This window comes from Lolium rigidum, chromosome 2, assembly GCF_022539505.1.
Source record: "Lolium rigidum isolate FL_2022 chromosome 2, APGP_CSIRO_Lrig_0.1, whole genome shotgun sequence".
NCBI lineage: Eukaryota > Viridiplantae > Streptophyta > Magnoliopsida > Poales > Poaceae > Lolium > Lolium rigidum.
Genome location: NC_061509.1, coordinates 108,666,993 through 108,684,788, shown reverse-complemented (window position 1 = coordinate 108,684,788; position 17,796 = coordinate 108,666,993). Strand labels below are relative to the sequence as shown.

The 17,796-nt window shown below is 45.0% G+C and overlaps 1 protein-coding gene and 1 pseudogene across 1 annotated transcript; one reads left to right on the top strand and one right to left on the bottom strand.

The window, feature by feature from the left end:
• The first annotated feature begins 3,219 nt into the window (after window positions 1-3,219).
• LOC124690022 (aspartic proteinase oryzasin-1-like) lies at window positions 3,220-3,996 on the top strand. The gene is made up of 3 exons (XM_047223465.1): window positions 3,220-3,339; window positions 3,588-3,676; window positions 3,912-3,996. Exons 1-3 carry the CDS (start codon window positions 3,220-3,222, stop codon window positions 3,994-3,996), a joined length of 294 nt encoding a protein of 97 aa, XP_047079421.1.
• An 11,184-nt stretch (window positions 3,997-15,180) lies between these two features.
• LOC124690021 overlaps window positions 15,181-17,796 on the bottom strand; it is a 30,780-nt pseudogene continuing 28,164 nt past the window's right edge.

Below are 17,796 nucleotides of genomic sequence, written 5' to 3'. Positions count from 1 at the left end.
TGGGCCGGCCCACTTGCTATATGGTGGACCCCACATACTAAATGGGCCAGCCCTTTAACTGGAAAGTGGGACCCACCTGTGTTTTTGGCCCGGCCCACTATCTTGTTGGGCCGGCCCACTAGCTATATGGTGGACCCCACATACTAAATGGGCCAGCCCTTTAACTGGAAAGTGGGACCCACCGGTGCTTTTGGCCCGGCCCACTGGCTTGTTGGGCCGGCCCATTTGATCTAATGTGGACCCCACGTACTAAATGGGCCGGCCCGGTAGCAGGAAAGTGGGACCCACATGCTAATTGGGCCGGCCCACTAACTTATTGGTCCGGCCCAGTTGCTTTAATGTGGACCCCACTTTGTAAATGGGCCGGCCCGATACCAGGAAAGTGGGTCCCACATGTCTTCTGGGCCGGCCCTTTTGCCTGTTGACCAGTCAATCGAGTGCATTCGGCTCGGCCCACATGCTTAGTGGGCCGGCCCATTAAAGTTTTGACCAGTCAACCTTAGAGGTTAGGCCCGGCCCACGTAACTAATGGACCAGCCCAGCTATATAGTTGACCGGTCAAACTAAGTCAGCTGGCCCGGCCCGCAAACTTAATGGGCCGGCCCGCTTAAGACGTGGCGAGGCCTCGTGTGGGCCTACCATCTACCACGGGGTTTCAGCCGGTTAACGCCGTTAACCGCCGGTTAACGGCGTCCGCCACGTGTCGGCTTGCATGACGTCGGCGGTCAACGGGCTCCCGGAAACACTTGGGCAACGGTCCGATTTTCCGTGGCGGAAGGGCGCCCAAGCGCGACGGACCGAAAAAATCGTCGTAGGACTTTGCCCGACGCAGTTTCCACAACAGAACCCATATCGTCGGGTTAGGCCCATAGGCGACGAAAAATACCCCTTAGCGGACGATTTTGAGACGTTGTCTATCAGAACTTTTCTTGTAGTGGTAGCCTCGGGGGCTACTCCCATCGAGAACGCTGTTCGCGTGCCCGATGACATTATAAAAAAGAAAGATAAAAGAGCAAGAGAGTATATTTCGAGTTATAATGTAACTCTACATATACTCCCATCGGGAGAGCAATATAAGTCATCCGTTGACTCAATAAAATGTGCCATTCCAACAGCCGAATAAAGCACTCGACAATATATTCTCAGAATGCCAAAGTCGCGAACAATTTCTGAATGCCGCAAAACTTTGCGAAGGTAAGACCCCAGATCCGTTCTGAGTGGCGTGGCGCCGTCTCTGACGTCGGTTTGCTACTTTTATCCGTATCAATAGATACGAAGAAAAATCCTAACGGACGCGTTATGTACCCGATAAATATGACTGGGACTCGACAGAATGGTAAGACCTTAAGCGGCACTTGTCGAAGTTTACACCAGTATCCCGAGATCATGTCCGGGGACGTGATCTTGAAGTAGGTTTTTGCGGATTGCCACTGAGCAGTTAACTAGTACCTGATCCGTCAGATGAACTAGCCCCAATTACCGTTATCCCTGTACAATATAGAAATTCATATAAAGAAATATAAAGGAGTTTAAAGTCGTCGAGTAAATATAAACAGTGAAGATTTTCCCTGACTCTACGATTCAAGCAAAATCTCGGGGGCTACTGACATAGGCATCCCCAATGGGCCTGCCGAAGATAGTACCCGGGGTTTACTAAAGGCCCACGACTCGATGAATAAGAAGAATCGGAGGCCCAAAGTTGATATTAAGGAAAGTTAGAGTTGTATTAGGAGATGATGTTTGTAATCTTGCGGGAGGAGTTGGAAACCCTCCCGGACTCTGTAACTTGTACAATACGAATCCCTCGGCTCCACCTCCTATATAAGGGGGAGTCGAGGGACAAACAAAGCATCGAATCATTGTTTCATAATCGTCGAGTACCTTTCGGCTGAAACCTTCGAGATCTACTTGCCCTCTACTTCCAACTAAACCCTAGTCTACAACCCGTAGGCATTGATAAGTTAATCCCTTGTCACCGGGTGTTTAGGGGGGGATCCGAGGATAGTGGTTCGAGATGATGAAGATTGGTGGATACAAGATGATGATCATTAGAGATAGAGATGTCGCTCTCTTATCCCCTTTCAAAGGTTCTGAGTAGTCGAGATTCTCTTCTCTCTTATCTTACAAAGGAAAATTGGCTTTACGCAAAAGAAGATCTACAGAAAGCCCGCATACCCGCTTTGCTAAAAGGTAGTACTAAGTTTTGCTGAGTCCCTATACTCAGATTTGCATGTTTTTGTTTCAGATGAAGTTGCTACAGCCGAAGGTGGTTTCTACGTTAATATCGACGGTTAGTTTGAAGTTCCCAGGCAGCAGCCTGCGACTTATGGACGGAGACGTCATTTTATGTTATGGCTTCTTAAGCCCTTTGCTATCTTGTTATTTAGAATAACATATTTTGTTTCTGTTGCTTGTTGAATGTTGGGTCAGTGACCTCTATGTGCAATAGCTTGGATCTTACTCTGCTAAGAGTTGTAATATATTCTTTTGAGTCGTAGAGTCATTGTTGTGTTACCGATTCTCTCACTGTAGTCTCTCGAGCTCAAGGTTAGGCTTATGTCGGACGAAGATCTGGTATTTGTCTAACCCTGATCCCGGGGGTGCCACAGACGTATACAGACATACATCAGTAGAGCCATGACAACAATCTTGTGTAGTCATTTCCAAGGCATGTAGTTAAATATATGTATTTATACCCCGAGGATAATTTCTGCAGTAGTGTTAATTGCCATATTTCGTAGTACCAACAAAAAAAATATCATTTATGCAGTAGTGTTAATTGCCATATTCTCAACGTACCGAAATTCTTTGATTTTCTTGGAATAATTTTCCCTAGCCGGCACTGAAGGAATTTAGAATTCAATAGATGAAGAGTGGAAGTGCATGCAGAAGTAGGTTTGGTCTCCTTTTTACCATTCACATTGTTTTGCTTCTGTGCCGATGGTTGACATTGTTACGTTCCTTCCTATGTACATGGTGACAACAACGCCGGTATTCAAAGTTTAGAAGATGAAGTTAGGACATCAAATGGTTTTATTGTGTGCAAAGCTTGTGAATGGATTGTTCAATGTGCGGTGAAGCAAGTTGCATATAATCAGACCGAGGATTCTATATTGCATACCATTAACGAGGCATGTTTCCTACCTTGTAATACCAATGGAAGAATCACACTGTAACACAGTTGAACCAGAAAAAAATCTAACTTATTCAACTTTGCAGATGTGTGACTATATTCCTATCCCTGCGGGAGAATCATTCGTGGACTGTGGAGAACTTAAATTCATGCCTGACGTCGCCTTCTCCATTGGGACCAAACTGTTTGTGCTCAAACCCGAACAAGTATTGCTTCTTGTTCCTGGTTATTACCTCTCGTATTTTCTGCGTGTCCAGATTATCTATCAGTTTTAGCAAGTATCATTTTTTTATTAAGATTCCATATGTTGTTCCCGCGGATTTTTTGAAGATTCGGTCCTTTGTATATCAGTTATCAATTATAAAATCTTACGTGCATATGAAATTGAAGAGCCACACAAGCTTTATTACCGGTTAGTGCTGATTTGGTTTGACTTGTGATTTCTGTTATTCAGTACATAGTGAAGATTGTTGAGGGTGATGATACCCGGTGCATGAGTGGATTCTCAGCTATGGACGCTCCTCCTTCCAGTGGCCCTCTCTGGTAAAGTTATGCACGTGTTATGATCTCACAGCTTTCTTGGAATCAATATAAAAGTTGTTTGTGATACCTCTTCTCCAGAAAAAAATACGATGTTTGCTAGTTTCAGAGTTTTAGGAATTATTAGGCATTAAAAAGAAAAGAAAAAAGAGAAAGATGTTTGTATCTTCAAAACTGAAAGCAAACGCTCCGTGAACTTGCTGTCCCCGGTTCTGACAATGAGAAATTGGTGTCGCAGGATCTTGGGTGATATATTCATGAAAGCCTATCACACGGTCTTTGATTATGGAAATACGAAGATTGGGTTTGCCGAGACAACATAGGTGTTGTTCATGAGCTCTTCCTGCCGGTCTGATGTCCGATCGGCAAAAAAGCATGAACGTGCATATTGCGTGCTACTAATAACGCCAGTGTGGTCCAAGATAATTAACTTGTACATTATCATATGTCCAAGGCACTCCTGCAATGCAAGCAGACTTTCATCATAAACTTTGCCACATGATGGCTATCTCGTGATTCGGAATCATCTCGAGGAGAGCTTAACTCACACATGTAAAACACACGTGCACATTCTTACTCTGTGATGGCGTGCTGATGATCACTTTAACGAATTGGCTAGTTGCCGCCATTGCTGCCCGCTACTCGGGCCAATGCCTTGCCAAGCAGCTTGAGCTTCCAGCTCTGCGACGTGACGATGACGGTGGTGGACGGCGGCGCCTCGGCGAAGATGACGTCGTAGCCGTTCCCGTAGGATTCCATGCCATCGGCCATGAGCTGCCAAAAGAGCCCCGCTCACGGCCAGCCCGCCCGTCCGCGTCGACTGGTAGATCTTGGCGTACACCGTGCCGAACTGGGCGTCCCGCTGCGCACTGGTGAACCCAGAGTCTCTACATGCGACTTGCCGAACTCGTGGATCAGCAGCGGCTTCCGCATCGTGCACATCAACGTAACTCGGTCCAGGTATACTCGCTCCTCGTGTCTTCCGCCTGGGTGCGCTGTTCCGCAGACACGAAGTAATGGCCCGGCGTCGAAAGAAGGACGCTGTTATGTTAAGCATGCATCATCTAATCGAACCACACCTAATCGATCGATCAATCAGCCCCGCGTTCCAGCAGCAGGTCAACCATTTTGTTTCACCGCTCGATTGTTTTCCTGAGTCGCGACAGTCATCCTCCATCTACATGCACGTGCACATACGCAAGATCGATCGATCCTTCTATTGTTCTCTCTTCAACTTAATTAGCTACTGCTGGTGAATATTACAACATCAGGTCCCAACGAGTTTATTCACCAAGGAGCACGTTACCAACTACTAGTATTACGGGAAATCAATCCCGCGCCAGCTTGTTCGTCGGCTCGTCGCACACTTACTTCTCCACCCCACGAGCAAATTAAGGGAGGAGCTGGATCTTCTTCTTATCTCTCTCTTCTTCACGTACACGCGTCTTCGCTTTAGTTTCTGAGCCAACTCATTCCAAAAATACAATTGATGAGCTAAATAGTCAATCAAACCATCATTTCGGCACCACTAGAGACGAAGCAATTAGTGCTACATATGGTTTTACCGGGCTTCAACTGAATGCCCGACATATTCACACATTTCGATCAAAATTTATATTCCGAAAAACAAAGGAACAACCAAAATTGCATGGCCGAGATTCACCGGTTTCGGCCAATTCTTGTACATAATAATGGAACAACCAAAACTTTAATTCCGGAACGAAATTTGGATTTCCGGCTCAAAGTACTTGGACTTCACCTTCGCCGTAAAAAAGTGCCCGCGACGCCTTCGTGGACCGTGATTTTTGACATCGGCGAACCTAGTAATGTCTCGGCCGCCAAACTCGCCGCACGTCTCGGGGTTGTACCTCGCGATGATCATGTTGATCGCCGCCTCCAGCCCCAGCGGGATCGGCGCCACTGTTGACTTTGGTGGTGTCCACCGCCGCCGATGACCCTTTGTGGCCCACATTCGCGTCCATCTCTCCTCCATGCCAAACATATGCCGCGGGAGGACCGGTTACAAAACACATGTCAGCTAGCAACAATCAAACACAAACGAATGGATTTGATCCGGCTACCAACTAGTACGCAACAACGGCGATGGCGGAACTCGATCGTGGCCGATGATGGGTTGGATGTCCCGATGCCGACGGTGGCAAGATTAACAAGAGGTACAATAATAGTTGTAGTAGATGGAAGGAATGACCGGAGTGCAACAATCATGTATGTCTCTAGGTACGGATTTGTGCCTTAGCTTTAAGCCGGTTGACCCTTACCTTGGTCTACACTTAGCTTATCGTCATGCCGTATTCGAGCATAGCCCGGTTATCCGGCATATTAATCTTATGCCGGCTAATTACACCCAATCTTAACCTACTAGGGGTTATCTCCTCCGACAACATTAAACTAATGTTCATGTAACTGTACTCGTTTAACTGTGATATGTGTATGCGTGTAATAATTCTAGTTTAATGTACATATTTTATGCCTGTAATTATTCATGTTACTTTCGTGGCTTCGGTTTATGCAAGCAATCCCCTTGAGCCGTTTTATGTCATGTACGAATGTACGATGCTTATTCCTGGATCTCTAATTTATCATAGCAGGCTAATATCCTTTCTATGATGGGTCGTGGGCATGCCGTGTCATATACTAAACTAGCAAACTAGGCCGAATATAATCCAGTCGTGAAGATATAAATATTTCATCTCATAAAGGGCCGTGCCATATTTTTATCTGGGCCGAACTAGAAATCCAGCCCAGCTATAAGCAAGCCTCGTGTTGCGGGCTTCGAACGGGCCTATTTTTAACTCGGCCGAACTAGAAATCCAGCCCAGCTATAAGCAGGCATCGCGTTGCGGGCTTCGAACACGTGGCTATTTCTTATTCGCCCACCTGGTGGAAAGTGCAATCACTAGTAGAAAAAGGGGCTTCCGTCCAGGCCTTTAGTACTGGTTTCCTTACGAATCGGTACTAAAGGGTGCATTAGTACCGGTTGCACTGCCCAGGCCTTTAGTACCGGTTCGTAAGGACCTTTAGTACCGTTTCGTGTCACGAACCGGTACTAAAGGGTTAGAGTCAGCCGGAAAACCTTTAGTACCGGTTCGTGACACGAACCGGTACTAAAGGCTAGACTTTTAGTGTCGGTTCGTGTCACGAACCGGTACTAAAGGTTTACCTGCTCCCAACGCACCTCCACCCCTCCCCCCCCCCCCCGTGGATCACCTTTTTTTGCTTTGTAAAATACAAATGAAAAGGATAGAAAATTCAAAAAATATAATGTTTTCAGATTCTTAGATGTTATGCAACCTACTATTCGGTGAAATTAAGAAATTCAAATTTTGACTTTTTTTTCAAAAAAAGTTTGAAAAATGGTAAAACTGCATTAATTTTTGCATACAACATCGGAATAAAGCGTATAATATATCAAAATCATCGTGGGGAAAAGTTCTCTCTTCAACTTTTTTTTGACAAAGGATAATATATTAGGCAAGCAAGCCGCCTCATTAAAAACCTTCCAGTCCCCTTCGGTACCCTGGAAGGAAAAGAGTGCGTGTGAAACTTGCTGCCGGAACCACAAGTACAGTTACAAGTTTGTGAACAGAGTCACATCCCTAAAAACAAAAGGTAAAATAAAATCCGGGGGATCATCCACCCAACTAAGGATCTCCTTAGAACTAAAAGCAAACCTAGCTAACTCATGAGCCACTTGGATAGCCGTGTAAGGACCATTAATTTCCATCTCTCCAGTGCAAGCCAGGATCAATTCAAGAGAATCAGATTCAATTATTCATGAGGAACACCCAAATTTATCCAAAAACTCCAAACCTTTTAGCATAGCATATGCTTCCGCAGTCGTTGCGCATAAGAGATTCTCCAGGGGACACGCCATACCCCCCAAAACCTCACCCTTGTCATTTCTAAGAACTGCACCCGCTGATCCCGATCCATTCACCACATAGGATGCATCAATATTGAATTTGATCTTTCCTCTAGGAGGTTTCTTCCAGATTATTTCTTTAGCGACATGTGCACTCGTCGCAGCTTCATAATTTGCCATTATTGCATTGATCGCAAACGCAGTATTTTTCGGCGGACTAACAGTCTCACCCTTTACTATTTCCCTTCTTTGCCACCAAATATACCAACTAGCCATGGCTATTATTTCATGTGAGTGCACCTTTTCAATTTGTGTTATCTCTTTTTTCGGCCATCTTAGAATATGTTCCTGTTGCCTACCAAAACCCACCGGCGAGCAGCGACGGGCAACACGGAGAGTCGGGAGGCTCCCAGGACTGCTGGTGGGTCCTGGTCCCTCGGACAACGGCCCGCAATGCTCCGGCACACGTCCTGGCGGTTGCGAGGGCGTGCCACCTGACCTATACCTGGTCAGGAAGGTGATGGATTGCTTCAATTAGTTTCCTGCATGGCAAACACGTAAACATTAAATACGAGCCCCGATCGGCTCTTAGGTTGCCATGTGGATCGGCTCAAAGAGCCGATTGCCCCATGGTTCACGTTAGATTTATAATGACATGGGGTTCATCTATGTTTCTTAATTGCTGCACTTACTGGGGACACACCTTATCATCTTGGTGCTCTTGTTGCTCGCCGCTTGTCCAACAAGGGGCCCATATTTGGAGGAATTATTGCATCGCGCATTTTAGCATATCTAGAGCTTCCTGTTAACCCGACTGATGTGAAAATAACTCCTGTGAGGCTTGATATTGCTGCTATGAAGAGTCACCAATTTGTTACAGATGACTCTAGTTTAGATAATATTGTCTATAGAATGTTGTTTGCTGACGGGGAAGAGAGGGAAGTCCCTTTGCCGCAGCCAGATTTGTTCAGTGTTGACAGGAAACCATGGTCGCGCTCTAAGGAGGAGGTGGATGAGCAGCTGAAGATACATAGCTTCCACCAGCAGCATGACTCCGAGGACGCCGAGCCCTCCTACGACTACACCGTCACGTATCCGGGTGCTTCTTCCAGCACATACCCGGAATATGATCCATCTTCGTCGTACTACGGAGGTGCTACTTCATGGGAACCATGGGGTTGATCTCCACTTAGGCCAAAAGCCTAAGCTTGGGGGGAGGTATACCGGCATAACTCATTCTTTGCATATTATGGTTGCTGGATACTTGTATATACTTGTTTAGTTTCTTTGAGTGGTTTTCTAATGAGAGGAAGATGATATTTGGGGAAGTGTTGATTGAAAACAGATTCTGGGCTGTTACTAAACAAATTCGTGCGCACAGCCAGAACGTTATTTTGAGCTGCCAATTTTTGTGCATGTTCCCCAGGTTGTTATCTAACTTTAATTAGTTGAACACTTTTCGAGCTGAGCAGCGTAAGAATTTCTTTAAAATCGATTACTGTACTGCTGTCAAGTTTTGGCAGATTTCTGCCATCTTGCTTTTCTGTGTTTCTTTTAGTTTTCATTTTCTTGTTTTTGCTTTGTTTCTTTCCCAAAACACAAAAGGACCAAAAAAAATTCTGTTGTTTCTCTTCACCATTTGTTTACTTTGGTTTCTTGCTTTTATCTTGCTTTATTTGCTATCGTTGGTTTGCTATAAGAAAATCCAAAAAGATTTTGCTTGTTTCCTTTTGTTCTTCATTCCAAATTCTAAAACACCAAAAATATTTGCTGTTATTCTTTGGTTTTGTAAAGTTCTTTATGAGTTCAATGGTCTTCGGTGGCTGGAGCGTGGTTTTCATTCCATATTATTCAAGCTACACAAGTGAAAAGGCAATAACGATGATATTCGACGATCTGATTGTGGTGAGAGGCTGGTATGAACTCTATTTGTTTTCATTTTTGTACATATACTCATCCATGTGAGCATGCTTAGTTGGTTCATGTGAGGTATATGTCATTTAAGAAAGTCTAGTAGTTCATGATCTCTCATGATTAGCTCCAATTTATTAATATGAGTAGCATGTCATAAATATTTGCTTGCATTGCTTTATTCATAGATAGGTATGACATTGTGGTATCCTCCTTTGAATAATTCTCTTGAATAAACTTGGCACATGCTCACGCATGCATATGACTAAACAAAATGTCAATTAAGCCTCGATGATTTACTTTACCTCAGAGTTCTTGTATCACTTTTATGCCTCCGTTAATTTATTTTTGTCGCAAGCATGATTATGACGATTCATCGCTCTCTTGATTGTCGCTTCCCAGTCTATTGCTAGCCTTCACTTGTACTGAGCGGAAACGCTGCTCGTGCTTTCAAACACATGAAAACCAAGTCATTCCAGAGCGTCCACCATAAATACCTATTCATGGCATTTCAAACCATTCCAAGTAAATTCTCATGTGCTACCTTTAAACCTTCAAAATGCTTCTCAATTTGTGTCAATGTTTTATAGCTCATGAGGAAGTATGTGGTGTTTATCTTTCAATCTTGTCATTTACTCCTGACAGTCTTTCATAATGGACTAGTGGCACATCCGCGTATCCAATAATTTTTCAAAAAGAGCTGGCAACGGGGTTCCCAGCCCCAATTAATCAACTTTCATTAATAATTCTCTTCACATGTTTTGCCCCGATTTATCGATAAGCAACTTAAATTGCAAATGGACACTCCTCCATGGTATGTGATTGATGGAAGGCACCCGAGGATTCGGTTAGCCATGGCTTGTGTAAGCAAAGGTTGGGGGGAGTGTCATCCATAATGTAACTAAAGTACGTGTGTAAACAAAAGAGAAGAGGGATGATTTACCTTGCTGGTAGAAATAACGTCCTTCATGGGAGCCGCTCTTGAAAGTCTGGTTGACGAGGTAGTTAGAGTACCTATTATCATTCGTTGACAACAACAAACACCTCTCAAAATAATTTTACTCCTGTTTTACAAATGAAAAGCTCTAGCACATGTTAATCCCTTCTTCCCTCTGCGAAGGGTCAATCTTTTACTTTTACATTGAGTCTCCATCCTTTCTTTGAGCACTTTCTTGAGAGCACAACTTTCATCCTTAGTATAATATGCTTGTCCCAAAATGTGATTAATTGTGGTATAACTTTGATGCTTTTATCTTTGATAATCTTTACTTTCAGTCTTTCCATGAACCTCAAAGGTGCCCGAGCATTTATGTTTTGCTGTACAAATACGGGCAAGCGAGATACCACTTTATCATATCATTCTATGAACATTGCAATCCTGCTGATAGACATGATTCATGATGCTCATTATTAGTTTGTTGGTACCTTTTCCATGATTGACATAGCTATTAGATGATTTTATTTGCATGTATCTTATTATGAACTGCTTAAGTACTTGCCATATCATGAGAATATTTACATCATATGAACAAATGTGTTCGTGAAAGTTCTTTTATCACACTCAGTTGTCAACTGAATTGCTTGAGGACAAGCAATAAGCTAAGCTTGGGGGGAGTTGATACGTCCAAAACGTATCTACTTTCCCGAACACTTTTGCTATTGTTTTGCCTCTAATATGTGTATTTTGGATTCAACTAACACGGACTAACGCTGTTTTCAGCAGAACTGCTCTGGTGTCTCGTTTTTGTGCAGAAATCCAACTTTCAGGAAAATCCTCGAAATTTATGCGAAAGGCCCTATTTTCCCAGAATATTGACGGAGCCAGAAGGGCAAGCCAGGTGGGGGCCCGAGGGCCCCACACACTAGGCCGGCGTGGCCCAGGAGGGGGGCGCGCCGCCTTGTTGTGTGGCGGCCTCGGCTGGCCCCCGACGCCCTCCTTCGGACTACTTATTGCCTTCGACCTAAAAACGCACGGGGGTTAGTCGAAATCGCCAGAAACCATCCAGTACGCCGCCACCGTCGCGAAACTCCGTCTCGGGACCAGAAACTCCGTTCTGGCACTCCGCCGGGACGGGGAATTGGAGGAGATCATCGTCATCATCATCACTGACGCCTCTCCATCGACCAGCCATGTTTCCCCCATCCATGTGTGAGTAATTCCCCCGCAGTAGGCTGAAGGGGATGGTAGGGATTGGATGAGATTGGTCATGTAATAGCATAAGATTGTTAGGGCATAGTGCCTAGTGTCCGTAATTGGTACTTTTATGATATTGTTGCAACTTGTTATGCTTAATGCTTGTCACTAGGGCCCGAGTGCCATGATCTCAGATCTGAACATGTTATCAATTCATTATGATATTCATTGCTTTATGATCTTACCTGCAAGTTGTATACACGTATTGCTGTTTGGAACCCGAGGCCCCAAAGTGACAGAAATTGGGACAACCGGAGGGGATGGCGGTGATATGAGGATCACATGTGTTCACGGAGTGTTAATGCTTTGCTCCGGTGCTCTATTAAAAGGAGTGCCTTAATTTCCAGTAGATTCCCTAGAGGCCCTGGCCGCCACCGGCTGGTAGGACAAAAGATGTTGTGCAAGTTTCTCATTGCGAGCACGTACGACTATATATGGAACACATGCCTATTGATTGATTAGTACTTGGATACCGTTTTATTATTATCTGCAAACGCCCTACTTTGATTGTTACATGAGTTTCTCTCATCCATGCAACGCCCGTTCATCCATCCCTGTGCCTACAGTACTTTAATCCTCGCTGTTTACTATAATCACTACTGCTGTCTTTGTTACTTTGCTGCTGTTATTTCACTACTGCTACTGCTATAAAACTGTTACTACTGATAAACTCTTCCGAGCAAGTCTGTTTCCAGGTGCAGCTGAATTGACAACTCCTCTGTTAAGGCTTTCAAGTATTCTTTGTCTCCCCTTGTGTCGAATCAATAAATTGGGTTTTACTTCCCTCGAAGACTATTGCGATCCCCTATACTTGTGGGTCATCAGGTCTCCGGTACGTACTGCTGAAGTTACTTACGAAAGCTTCCTCAAAGTCCAACCAGTCGTTTATGCTTCCTGCTGGTAAGTTGTTAAGCCAAATGCGTGCCGGTCCTACCAGGAAGGATGGTACGATTCTCACGGCCCAACGCCGGTTCCCTCCACCTGTTACGGTTCCTCCGCCGCCAGCGACGTACACTGCGGTCACATTATCCGCAAGCCAATCTTCCGGCTTAGTGGTGCCATCATATGTTTTTGTGTCCCAGGCAACTGGAAGTTGCGAACCGGTGGTTCCTCTTTCATGATTCGTGGGCCAAAGCATTTTGGACCCGGAGGACCTTCCGCCTCGATCTTCTCAAATAAGTATACTCTGTCCAGCCTGTGCCTCGCATCCCGGTTTGGCAGGCACCTTTCTCCTACGCGTTCCCCCAAAGGGTTCCGGTAAGCTCCAATTCTTTCAGTTCCAGAATCAGCTTCATCGTAGCGTTCCGATACCGCGGCTCTTGCCTGCCGGTACCTTGGTGTAGGCATTTCCTCTTCAACATAAGCTGCTCTTGCTGCGCGATAATTTTTCTCGGTTTCACCTCTACCGGCATAATAATTTCCGCCGTAGCCATTTCCGGCATAGCCACGACCTTCCACTTGGCTTTTTCTTCCGGCCTCGTGTCACCCGGCTTGTTGTTTTCTCCTGTCCGGATGGGGAGACGATGCCTGCCCATGGGACTTGCTTCCGGCATTCTTTGCCGAACGCACGGATTTTGACGCTGCAGCCTTGTTTACTCTAGCAAGCTGCTCAGCATTTCGTTCCTGTATCATATCAAGCAACTCCCTAACACGATCTTGTTGTTTTGCTAAAGCATCTCCGGTAAGCGAGTCACACAGCTCTACTGCAGCCCTAGCAACTTTTATGGTTTTATCCGGACTGCTGTACTTAGGTTTCTCTACGATGCTCAAAGATGCAGAGGTACTTTTTCCGGCAAGAATTTCCTTACGCAGATCTAGGTTGCGAGCTCTAAGCCTGTTTTCCGGTACTCTAGCAGGCTGAGCGCTAACAGAAGCAAAGCCATGGGCAGCGTTATACTCACGTAGGGTAAGGTTCAGCTCGCGCTGCGCCCGGATGATGTCCGCGCCTCCGGAGACCAACTTCTGCCGCTGTGCCTCCAGCTCCGCCTAAGCCGGTGCCGGATCGATGTTCTACGCGATGGGCGTCGCCAACACGCTCATGGCCGCTTGGAGAGGAGTCTTCGGTGGCGCTGCAGATGCACCCGCAACCGCTTGGTCACGCTCGGTCGGTGGCTTGGCCGTGCACGTGGACTTCGTCTGTCTAGCGCCCTCCGCCGAGACCTCCTTGCCGGCGTCAGCCGCGCCAACCACCAGCGCCTCCACGCTGCCGGCGGTGCAGCCGCTGCCAACGGCAAACCTTGGCAGGTCCAGCGCAACCAACATCGGCGAGAGGTACTGGCGCTCCGGGACGGTGCCGTAGTAGACGCGGTGGCTGCCGAACTCGATGACGCGGCCGTTCTTGGGGAATATACCACCGTTGGTGAAGCAGTCAGTGTTGTCATTGATGAAGTCCATCGAGAAGACGCGGTCGACGAGCGCAGTGACTACATGCTCGCCGGAGATGGTGAGGAGGCCCGCCCGAATATGAACTCCAGCAAGCGCAGCTGCTGGCCCCACGGTGGGTGCCAACTGTCGTCGTGGTGAACAGATAAATGCCATGGGATGGCTTGAGTTGGGGCCGAATGTGCGCTAGAGGATTCGTGGGAGGGTTTTGGTAACACAAGGATGACTTCCGGATGGATTTCCGGTAGATTTCTTGATGAACTTGGCCTTGGCCAGAGGTTGAACAAGAACAACACAAGCACTATTTTTCTTTGGGATCTCTCTATTCCATACTCAGATTAGGTTACAGGCCATCAGTTACATACCCGCGCATGGGTATGCTCCCTCTCCTTATATAGGGGAGAGGGTGGCTTACAGGGGAAGAAACCCTAGGAAACCCTAATGGTATCTTTGACTGGACAAACTACTTTACAAAGCCTCTTTGGCAGCAGGTGACGCCAGTAGACCTTTAATCAGGAACGGTGACATCCTCCGGTACCTTTTACATCATCTTCTACTTTGGCCTCAGAGCTTCGATTAAACCTGAAGTGCTTCGCTCATCCTTGTCCTCTAGCTCTTGAGAGAATCTTTGACCAGACTGCCGACGTGCTACAGTGTAGCCTATGCCGGTACTCCGGTACCTTTCTTAGCCTATTCCGGTATACCCCTCCTGGGATACCGGTACAGTTTCATTTAGCCACGGGCCTAACTTCATTGTCCGGAATAATCTTTAAACCCGTACCTCTACATCCCAAACAAGGCTAGTTCGGCATGCCTTTGGCATACCGGGGGTCATCCCCCCAACAAAACACATAGAGACTAAAGGAAAAGAATGGAAAATGAACCCACCGGAGATGACTCAATGAGCTGTCGACAAAGATGTTATACCTAATATGCTTCAAAACGTGTCATGCTGGTCTATTAGGTTTTATTTTGATGATCTTCACATTATGTAATATTACTAGTTATGCTTCTAAGGAGATGGTAATTGCAAAAATTATATATTTAAAGTTTTCTATTGAGCTTTTCCTTCTACTGTAACTACCATAATTCAATCAAAAGAAACATCTACAATGGATCTAACCATACATTTTATCTTCACAATGGACATTTCCTCCACTAAAAGGTAAAATTCATGGCAAAAGCATATGGGTTATGGCCTAAATAGCGAAGGAATATCTCGTTTAGGTTACTAGAAATGTTGATTGTGAGGTTTTATCGATAAATCAAGGTTCGATGCATTAACTAAAGCCCATTTCCTCACTTATGAGAATAAACATGAATAGATCTCAAACACATACCGTGGGGCCAGTAAGAAATGAAGTTCCCGAGTCTACTATTGCTGCACAACAAGATTTACATAATCCTAATAGAAATAGGGGTATAAGAAAATGATTAAAAACATTTTGTATTTATATACGAGCATATACTGTGTATGATTTATCATGAAAAAATGACATGTTAGTACCTGTGGAGTTTCCTCCAATCAAGACGTCGCCCATGTCAAACTGAAGCAAGTGGGGCAAAATTTATGAGCACAAACTAGTTATTCCAGCTTGAATTTCAAGATTACTCAACTAAACGAAATGGTTTCACCTTCCAGTATCCCTTCTTAGTAACAGGGACATACGTATGTTTTCCCTTGTAATGATTAGGATCAACTCCTCCAAAAACTATTTATCCTCCCTTCACTTGACCAACATGTCGATTGAACCAGAATGAGAAAATGGGGCTACCAACCAGACCTTGGCTAACCATTTTATAGCTATAATTTCGCTTGTGATGTCAGGGATAAGTGTCACACCCCAACTTTTGCAACCAGGTTTAGTTGTCCTTAGTGCAAAAATCAGGGGGAACAAAAACTTTTTCTTAAGACTAATTAGATGAATTGCCTTGATGAATTGTCTTGAAATTGCTGGTTGAGTTTTGTCTTGAGCTACCCCAGAGAACAACACCTCTAGTGGCAAAACAAACAACTCACAAAACGCATGTATGGCCTTGGAAAACTCTTTTCCTTTCTTTACCAATGCATAAAACCTATGTACCTCAACACACAATTTATATTCTACAGAAAATAGTGGAGCTATGGTCACTCTTGTATTACCTTAACCTCCTCTCTTTCAAATAATTGAACCTTTTGACCTAAACCCCAAGGATTTTGTCGAAAACCCTTCTTTTAAATTTGACTATGATCACCTTTGATCATGGTATCACAAAAGAGTTTCTAAAAAGACATAGTTTTATTTTGGCACAAAGTATTAACCAAATGGCTTATCCTTACTTGTGTGACTTTAAAAATCTTGTGAAAGCCTTTGCATGTAGTTCTGGTTTCTTAACATTATAAAAAGGAATGATCCATATTTTCTATTTCCTCCATGGATTATTCTACTCTTCTAAAACCCTCTCCTCTTTTTCAAATATTTCAAGTAAGCCTAATTTTTTAATCTAAATAAAAATCAAAGCCATAGACACCAAATTAAATGGTATTTGAATCTGTGATCAATTACCCATGGCATTGCCTTAGCCATTAAGACATCTCACATATCCCTCAATCAAGATCACACCTCCATATAGTCTTGACCTTGGAAAATTACTTTTTGTCTAACAAATCAATCTCCATTACTATAGCTATCCCTTCAAGAAAATTACAATTGGCCTATCCATTTTGTGCCTTGTTGACCTCCACTCTTAAGATCCTCATCCTTAAGAAAGTTGACAAGTGAATCCCCTTCTAACTCTAGGACCCTAATTTCTTTCCTCTCTACACCTTACCCAAAACTCTCTCTTGGGTTTTTAGTAAAAAACCATTTTTTTATTCCTAAGATCTTGTGAATAAGGCCTATGCCATACTCCCCCCATTATTCTCACCACTTGACTCTTCTATTTAATAAATTCTTTCCTTCCTATACTTTGAAATTGATAACTCCACCTCTCCATGTTATTTAACCAAAAATCCCTATGTGGTGAACCGTGATCATGCAAGTCCCTAATGACTTGATCAATTTCAAAACCTTCTAAACATCACCACCATCTCCCCCACACCTTGTCTTAAAATTTCCAAACCTTATTGGACCAACATGATCTTTTGATAGTTTCAAATAAATAATATCTTTTCTCCCTCTCTCTCTCTAAACTCTCAAGAACCTGGCCGGGCCACCTTCTCTCTTTGACACCATCCACCCCTCTCTTTTTACACCCCTCTCTCTTGCAAAACCCTAAAGGACACCACCCCCTCTCTCTTTCCCTTCTTTTTCTTTCTTCAACATGGCCGGGCCATGATCCTCTTTGGACACCAGCCCGTGCACCCCTCTTGGCCCGACCCCAATCTCTCTAAAACCTACTCTGGACCCTCTTCTTTCCCCCAAACTGAGTCCAAACCAAACCAGGCCACAACCCAATCCCACCTGAACCCTATACCGACCCACAAACGGGACACACGCACGCCGAACCTCTCTCCCGCTCGACGCTCCCCTGTTCCCGCGCTGCCTGCTGATGTCAGCCCTTACGTCACTCTCCAGCACCGCCCAGACGTCAGCCCTCGTCCTCCCATAGGCCAACGCCACCACCCGCGCTCCGCCATTGGCTGCAGTCACCGCGTGCACCCACCCACGGCCTCTCTGCCCGCCTATAAAAAGAGAGAGAATTCCTTATTTGGCCTTGGCTGAAATTTGCCTTCCTTTTTTGGCCCTGGTAAATTTTTTCTTCCTTTCATGA